This window comes from Triticum dicoccoides, chromosome 3A (genome assembly GCF_002162155.2).
Source record: "Triticum dicoccoides isolate Atlit2015 ecotype Zavitan chromosome 3A, WEW_v2.0, whole genome shotgun sequence".
Lineage (NCBI taxonomy): Eukaryota > Viridiplantae > Streptophyta > Magnoliopsida > Poales > Poaceae > Triticum > Triticum dicoccoides.
In genome coordinates this window covers 37,535,448-37,544,066 of record NC_041384.1, presented here as the reverse complement: position 1 = coordinate 37,544,066, position 8,619 = coordinate 37,535,448, and the positions used below count along the sequence as shown (strand labels likewise).

Below are 8,619 nucleotides of genomic sequence, written 5' to 3'. Positions count from 1 at the left end.
CATGTTCGCCGACATCAGTGGCGGCACGGATGGATGAAGGAGAGAAGAGGGAGGAGGAAAGAGGGTTGATGGTGGTGGAGGTGGCCGACGACCACGATGGCGGAGTGCGTGCTCGCCGGTGTCAGCGGTGGCACAGCGGGGGTGCTTTGGAGTGGCACGGGTGGTGGCTTCTCTCGATGGGATCCAGATTCAGATCTCGCAACACATCAGTTGTTGCGGTGAGAGGAATCACAACAACCACTCAGTTGCAAAAACTAGTATAGGTAATACGTTGCTTCTGGTCATCTCATTAAAATCTGATCCGATGGCCACGAAGATGACGGACTCACGTGTAATGTTCCGTCGGGTGATTTCAATCATTTCCCTATGATTTTTACGGTCTACTTCTACTAAGCATGCGAGTTTTCAATTCGTGTTTGTCAAGTTCCCGTGCATTATTCACGTAACAATAAAAGTAGCTAGTAGTCAAACTTCTCCATTGATGTCCGAAAACAATATTTGTATCGATAATAAGAAAGAATTGGCTATTATTTATTTGTACCATTATTGCCAATAGCACCTTCTTTACAAAGAAAAACATTATGCGATATAACACACTATTTACCTTATAGTTTTTTTTTCGCGACTACATGCATGATTTTGGAATCAACAATAGTTCCTCCTTCCGACGGACGGTTAGCCCAAACACCTCTGTCATATCAATATCTTTTCTCTCAACCCCAGGCGGAAGTTCCCAGTCAAAATGGCACACAATGTCTGCCAACATAAGCTCCGCATTCGCGACCCCGAGGTTCATACCAGGGCACATCCTCCGCCTTGCTCCGAACGGCAAGAACTGGAAATCATTACCCTTGAAGTTGACATGCATACTGCTACCTTCATCTGTAAATCTTTCAGGAATGAACTCTTCCGCATACTCCCAGGAGCTCGGATCCCTACCAATGGCCCATGCATTGACGACCACACGCATCCCAGCAGGAACCATGTATCCATCGATGATGCACTCAGCCATGGCAAGGTGCGGAGCAAGGAGAGGAGCAAGAGGATGTAACCGGAGTGACTCTTTTATGACTGCTCTTAGGTACGTCATGTTGTTCATGTCGGTTTCACAGATAATTTCTTGTCGTTGGGGTACAATACCCCTCACCTCATCTTGTAGCTTCACCATCAGGTGTGGCTTCTTCATGAGCTCAGCCAAGGTGAATTCGAGGGCGTTAGCTGATGTATCTATTGCACCAAAAAATACATCCTGCATATATCAATTAATTAGGACAATGATAGATATATACAAATCAACTTGTTTAGTTTGAAAGGTATTATCTATACTCACGGTCAGGAGAGCTTTCATGTGCTCTCTTGTGAGATCATACTCCTGTTGGACAGACAACATAATATCCACGGGAAAGTAGTGGCTGCACCCACTTTCGATGCACCCACGGTGCACCCATGCAAGAAAACATATCAAAACATTTCGAAAAAATATGAAACTTCGTGGAAATGATGATCAACAAATGTTATGAGGGCTTGCAAAGTTTGGTGGTCAAATAACATTCGACAAGCGCCCTACAAAAAAGACAAAATTGCAAAATCTGCTCAAACAGTGCACGTACATTTTGACTATTTTTCAGTGATTTCGTCTTTTTTGTAGAGAGCTCCTCAAATGTTATTTGGCCAACAAATTTTGCAAGCCCCCATAACATTTGTTGATGAACATTTTCACGAAGTTTCAGATTTTTTCGAAATGTTTTGATATGTTTTCTTGTGTTGGTGCACCATGGGTGCACCGAGAATGGATATAGAAGAACCACTCTTGCGCTTACTCACATGATCGTCGATCACCTTGTCCAGCAGATCGGCCCATCTGTTCCTCACTCTTTCGGCCTTGGCACAAACCGCCTTCTTGAGCACTCCTACCCTACCCACTGCCGGAAAGTACTCCTCCAAATTGAACCCGCCTAGCAGCCGTGAGGTATCCTTGATGAGTTCCCCGAACAACTTGCTTTGACCATCTTTCAGGAAGAACTTCCCCGACACAATGCGGCACGCCATGTCATTAGCGAATGTGTGGAGCAGCTCACTCATGTCCACCGCAGCATCAGTAGCTGCTGCCTGGTTGATCTTGGCCATCGCCATGCTGACCTATAATAGCATGGGTCGTAAAGTATGAGAAGCTAACATTTACATATGTAGTACTTTCTCGGTCCAGGTTAATATATAAGTTTCCTTGGTATTTTGGGTCAAAGGTGGACCATATATAGATTCAACTACCGTTGGATTCTTATTCAAAAGTAGTTTAAGGTGGTATCATTTTTTATACATAAAGTCTATATTTTACTATTATTAGTTAATTTTATTTTAGAAGTTAAGCCCAAACTATGAGCGAAACTAATAAACCCGGACGGAGGAAGAAACAGTTAGCAGAGGACCACATGAAAGTCCATTCCGTTATTTTGTTTCTGATGGAAGTGAGTGTTAACGAAAATATTCTAGAGTCCATATCTTGTACACGGTTTTGGTTAGAGATAAAACCAAATCGTATTTGTACTTTCCTTCTTCTTGTTTCCCACGTATGTAACAATCAGATCCTGTACATGCCGTGATGGAGGCTGTTTCCATCCTATATAAACACGCAGACGTGGCCTACTCAGGTAGGTAGAAACGCTTACCAAATTTACATGGTAATCAGAGCCAACCTTCCAAAACACATCTACTTTCCATCCTTTCCTCCACCTTCCATCCATGGCGTCCTCCAGTACCACGGCGCCGGCTCTCTACTCCAACCAAATCTCCGAGAAGCTTACTCGTGAGAACCATCTGCTATGGAAGGCCCAGGTGCTTCCGCAGATCAGGGGCGCTGGGTTGTACGGGTACCTAGATGGATCCGTCGCGGCACCAGAAGAGAAGATCTCGACCACGGACAAGGAGGGCAAGGTCACCTCCGTCCCCAACCCCGACTTCATCGCCTGGAGAGGGCAGGATCAGCAGGTCCTGTCCTACATCACCAACTCGCTGTCCAAGAAGGTACTCGTTCAGGTTCTTCATCTGGAGACCTCACACGCGGTATGGAGTGCCCTCACCAACATGTTTTCATCTCACTCCCGATCCCGCATCAACAATCTGCGCATCTCCCTCGCCAATGCTCAGAAGGGGAACCAATCTGTCCCGGCCTACTTTGCCCGGATGAAAGGTTTCGCCGATGAGCTTGCTGCTGCTGGAAAACCAGTTGGCGAGGATGAGCTCATCTCGTTTATCCTTGCTGGCCTCGATATGGACTACACCCCATTAGTCTCTGCCCTTGATGCGCAGACTACTCATGTATCTCTTGATGCTCTCTATGGACAGATGGCGAATTTCGATCAACGGGTCGAGCTGCTGCAAGGGACCAACTCCGGCTTCAAGTCCTTGGCTAACATGGCTGCACGAGGGCGCGGGCGTGGCCGTGGCGCTCCTCGTGGTCGCGGCGGAGGCCGTGGCAGTAGCAACACGAGGGGTGGCAGCAGCACCAACGGCAACAACAACGCCCATCCCTTCAACAACAACAATAGGGGTGGACGTACAGGCAACATCAACAACAACCGTCCGACTTGCCATATCTGCGGCAAGTCAGGCCATACGGCCATGGACTGCTGGTACCGCTTCACCGACGATTACCTTCCAGAAGAGAAGTCAGCGGGCGCCGCCAACCTGTCCTCCTACGGGGTGGACACCAACTGGTACGCCGACAGCGGGGCGACAAATCACATCACCGGAGAGCTAGAGAAGCTCACCGTCCGCGACAACTACCGCGGCACCGATCAGATCCACACCGCTGATGGTTCAGGTATGGACATATCCCATATTGGTCATTCGGTTATCAACACTCTCAATGATCAAATTCATCTCAGAAATATCTTGCATGTCCCCGACGCATCTAAAAATCTCCTTTCAGTGCATAAAATTGCTGTTGACAATCATGCTTATCTTGAGTTTTGGCCTACTTTTTTTGTGATTAAGGACCAAACAACGGGGAGAATTCTCTATCGAGGCAGATGTAGGGGAGGCCTCTATCCATTGATTCCAATTAGGACGTCGAATAAACAAGCCTTCGGTGCCATCAAGCTATCTCCAACACGGTGGCACGATCGTCTTGGCCATCCATCTTTTTCTATTGTTCAACGTGTGCTTAGGAATAATAAGCTCCCTTGTCATGGAGAGCTAAACCTTGAGTCTGTTTGTGATTCTTGCCAAAGAGCAAAGAGTCATCAGTTACCTTATCAAGTGTCCACAAGTGTGTCTACTGTTCCTCTTGAGTTAGTATTCTCTGATGTATGGGGTGATGCTCCTATTTCTGTTGGTAGACACAAATATTATGTTAGTTTCATCGATGACTACAGTAAATTTACTTGGATCTATCTTATTAAGAAGAAATCCGATGTTTTTGAGGTTTTCCGCAATTTCCAAGCACATGTTGAACGAAAATTCGGCCGCAAAATTCTCGCTGTCCAATCTGATTGGGGCGGTGAATACGAGAAACTAAACCCTTCCTTTCAAAAGATTGGGATCTCACATCATGTCTCCTGCCATCACACTCATCAACAAAATGGGTCGGCAGAGAGAAAACACAGACACATTGTTGAAGTCGGTCTCGCCCTCCTAGCCAATGCATCCATGCCACTTAAATTCTGGGATGAAGCCTTCTTAGCAGCCACCTATCTCATTAATATTCTGCCAAGTAGTGCTATCAATTTTGACATTCCCTTTGAACGTCTTTTTCACACCAAGCCTAACTATGCATCGCTCCGTGTTTTTGGTTGCGCATGTTGGCCTAACTTGCGCCCATACAACACTCGAAAATTATCCTTCCGCTCCAAACAATGCGTTTTCTTAGGCTATAGTCCTCGTCACAAAGGAGTTAAATGTCTCGATGTCTCCACGGGTCGCATTTATATTTATCGTGACGTGGTATTTGATGAGACTGTTTTTCCTTTTGCTTCGCTTCATCCCAATGCAGGAGCTCTACTTAGGAAAGAAATCTCCCTCCTACCAGAATCTCTTAAAAATCCTTCATCCTTTGATCATGGGGGTGATAATAACTGTGATGACCAAAATATGGCATATGTTACTGACCAAACTGATGCAGGGAATAACACAGGAGGTGCAGAACCCATACAAAAAAATCTGGGCGAAAACCACGTCGAAACCAGGCTAAATTTGGCAAGAAACGATCCTTTATTTTATGCTGCAGATGAGGACACAGGCACAGGACACAGAGGTGATCCTGGCGCGCGATCCCAGGCAGATCGCCCTGCAGCAGCAGACACGGGCGGCGCAGAGGCTGCAAATCCGAGCTGCACGCGCGGGCAATCAGGAGGCGACATGCGGACGGCTGTCGAGCGCTCCCCCGACCGCTCCGGGCCCGCTGGCTCCCCAGGCGCCAATGCCCCGTCTTCACCTGGGCCGCCTGGGCACTCCCCCGACCGCACGCGAGTGCGCGCTGCGTCTTCTGGGCCAACTGGCTCGCCAGGCGCCAATGCCCCGTCTCCACCTGGGCCGCCTAGGCATGATTCACCTGCTGCAGCAGACATCAGCGACAATGATCGCCAGGATGGTTCGATTTCGGGATCACCTGCGTCCGCTAACGAGGTGGGCGCTGGATCTTCTGTGGCTGATCGCCAGGTGGGCTCCGGATCTTCTACGGCTGGATCTGGACCAGTCCCAACTGGTGCTATCGTGAGAGGGCGCACACGCTCTAAATCAGGCATCTCAAAACCACTACTCCCCTCAGACGGTACAGTACTCTATGAGAAAAATTTTAAGGTCAAATATGCATCGTTTTGTGCAACAGGAGAGCCGCAAAATGTGCAAGAGGCCTTAAACAATACAAACTGGAGAAAGGCTATGGATGTTGAATATTCAGCATTAATGAAAAATAAGACTTGGCACTTAGTTCCAGCCAATCATCGAAAAAATGTTATTGATTGTAAATGGGTTTATAGAATAAAAAAGAAAGCTGATGGCAGTATAGATAGATATAAAGCTAGATTAGTAGCAAAAGGATTCAAGCAAAGATATGGAATAGACTATGAGGATACATTCAGTCCGGTAGTTAAAGCTGCTACTATCAGACTTGTTTTGTTTATTGCTGTATCCAGGAGATGGAGTTTAAGGCAGCTAGATGTGGAGAACGCGTTCCTTCATGGTGTTCTGGAAGAAGAAGTCTACATGAGACAACCACCTGGTTATGAAGACAAAAAGTCACCCTTTCATGTGTGCAAGCTAGATAAGGCTCTTTATGGACTCAAGCAAGCTCCAAGAGCATGGTACTCTCGCTTAAGCTTGAGACTGCAGGAATTGGGATTTTCCCCTTCAAAGGCCGACACCTCCCTATTTATCTTTAATAAGTCCGAGGTGACAATATTTGTGCTCATATATGTTGATGACATTATTGTAACCAGCTCCTCTCAGGAAGCAGTTTCAGCATTGTTGCAGGACTTGAGCTCTAGCTTTGCATTGAAGGACTTGGGAGATTTACACTTCTTCCTTGGGATTGAGGTAAAGAAAACTCAGGATGGTATTGTATTAACACAACATAAATATGCTTCAGAAATCTTGACCAGAGTTGGCATGAAAGATTGCAAACCATCACCAACCCCTCTATCAAGCACTGAAAAATTGTCAGCCTATGATGGTGAACCTCATGGACCAGATGACAGTACAAGGTACAGGAGTATTGTTGGAGCATTGCAATATTTGACTCTTACAAGACCTGACATTTGTTTTTCAGTCAATAAAGTTTGTCAATACTTGCATGCGCCAACTACTGTTCATTGGACAGCAGTAAAGAGAATTCTCAGATATGTTAAGTTCACCATAGATACAGGTCTTGCATTTAGGAAGACACCATCTACATTGGTAAGTGCCTTCTCAGATGCAGATTGGGCAGGATGTGTTGATGATAGAAGATCAACAGGAGGGTTTGCTATATTTTATGGATCAAATCTAATATCCTGGAGTGCCAGAAAACAAGCCACTGTATCTCGGTCAAGTACTGAAGCAGAGTATAAGGCATTAGCAAATGCAACAGCTGAAATCATTTGGGTGCAGTCATTACTCAGAGAATTGGGTATGCCTACAAGACAACCTCCGTGCTTGTGGTGTGATAATCTTGGGGCGACCTATCTCTCAGCTAATCCTGTTTTTCATGCTCGTACTAAGCATATTGAAATTGATTACCACATTGTCAGAGAAAGGGTAGCGAAGAAACTTCTTCAAATACAGTTTGTATCTTCAAAGGATCAGGTTGCAGATGGGTTCACAAAAGCTTTACCAGTACGGAATCTAGAAGAGTTTCGGCGCAATCTCACTCTTACCAAAGTGTGATTGAGGTGGGCTGTTAACGAAAATATTCTAGAGTCCATATCTTGTACACAGTTTTGGTTAGAGATAAAACCAAATCGTATTTGTACTTTCCTTCTTCTTGTTTCCCACGTATGTAACAATCAGATCCTGTACATGCCGTGATGGAGGCTGTTTCCATCCTATATAAACACGCAGACGCGGCCTACTCAGGTAGGTAGAAACGCTTACCAAATTTACAGTGAGAGTCCAAATCAGTACCAGAATAATGAGAGCAAGATCTTAAAAGAAAGGCTATCAGTACCTGAAAAATTAAATATAATTAAAAACCAGTACCTCCTCCGCAGCGGTGCCACGGAAAGACTGCACCTTCTTAGCACTCAGCATGTGTGTGGTGACGAGTTTCCTTGCTTGCCGCCAGTACTCACCGTATGGCGCGAAGCCGATGTCAGACGAGCGGTACATGATGGTGTCGGAGACGACGGAGTAGGGCCGTGACGCGAAGACGTGGTCATGAGTGTGCAGCACCGCCTCCGCAGTGCGCGAGGAAGACACAACGAGGTTGGGCACGGTCCCCTGCAGGCGGAGGAGCATCACGTCGAGGCCATGCTTCCTTGCGAGGCCGCTGAGAGAGATGTGGGGGAGGGAACCGATGAGGTGGAGGTGCCCGATGATGGGCAGCGCCGGCGGCGAAGGCAGGAGCCGCTGTCTTTTTGCACTGAACTTTTCGGTGAACCAGTACTGCATAGACACGATGAGGCAGAAGAGGAACAGAAACAACCATGCCCGTGGCAGGGTCTCTGGCAAGAGTTTCTGCAGGAGATCCACCATGGCGAACCGACGTTGGGGTGACTGGCTTTGTAAGTACTTTTTTTTATAGAGGAAAGGCCATAGCCCGAGTTTATAGATAAAGCCACCAGGCAGAGTTAACCTAGACCCAAACAACCAGCACACGATCACAGAAGTATCAAGCCAGAACACGAAGAAGGAAGTCTAAGTACATGGCTCCAAGGCCAGTACATGGCACGCAGGCCGGAAGAAGATAAGATAGCGTAGCAACGCAGCAACGTCTACGGGCCCGCTTGGACTGGAAGGATGGAGATAGCAGAATTTCGGATCTTGGCTAACATGACGTCAAATGCATCCCTGTCCTCCTCCTTAGTCAATAATATCCATTGCTACAGAAACATACAAGTCTTACATAAGGAATCAGCAGGCTTAGCAGGAAAAACATGTTCGATAGTAAATTTATTCCTTGTCGTCCACAAGGACCAGCACATGGCA

General features: G+C 46.7%; 1 protein-coding gene and 1 pseudogene across 1 annotated transcript; one reads left to right on the top strand and one right to left on the bottom strand.

Annotated features, from left to right (window-relative positions):
• Window positions 1-625: 625 nt before the first annotated feature.
• On the bottom strand, window positions 626-8,166 carry LOC119271110 (indole-2-monooxygenase-like). The gene is made up of 4 exons (XM_037553056.1): window positions 7,672-8,166; window positions 1,825-2,139; window positions 1,331-1,372; window positions 626-1,249 (listed from the first exon to the last, which is right to left on the bottom strand). The coding sequence occupies exons 1-4, from the start codon at window positions 8,164-8,166 to the stop codon at window positions 626-628; spliced, it is 1,476 nt and encodes a 491-aa protein (XP_037408953.1).
• LOC119273844 lies at window positions 3,220-3,358 on the top strand (annotated as a pseudogene).
• Window positions 8,167-8,619: the final 453 nt, after the last annotated feature.

Coding starts and splice junctions, on each gene's coding strand:
- LOC119271110 (XM_037553056.1), bottom strand. CDS start 8,166: ATGGTGGATCTCCTGCAGAAACTCTTGCCAGAGACCCTGCCACGGGCA. Junction 1,373..1,824: donor ACAAGGTGATCGACGATCAT/GTGAGTAAGCGC, acceptor TCTGTCCAACAG/GAGTATGATCTCACAAGAGA. Junction 1,250..1,330: donor ACATGAAAGCTCTCCTGACC/GTGAGTATAGAT, acceptor TGATATATGCAG/GATGTATTTTTTGGTGCAAT.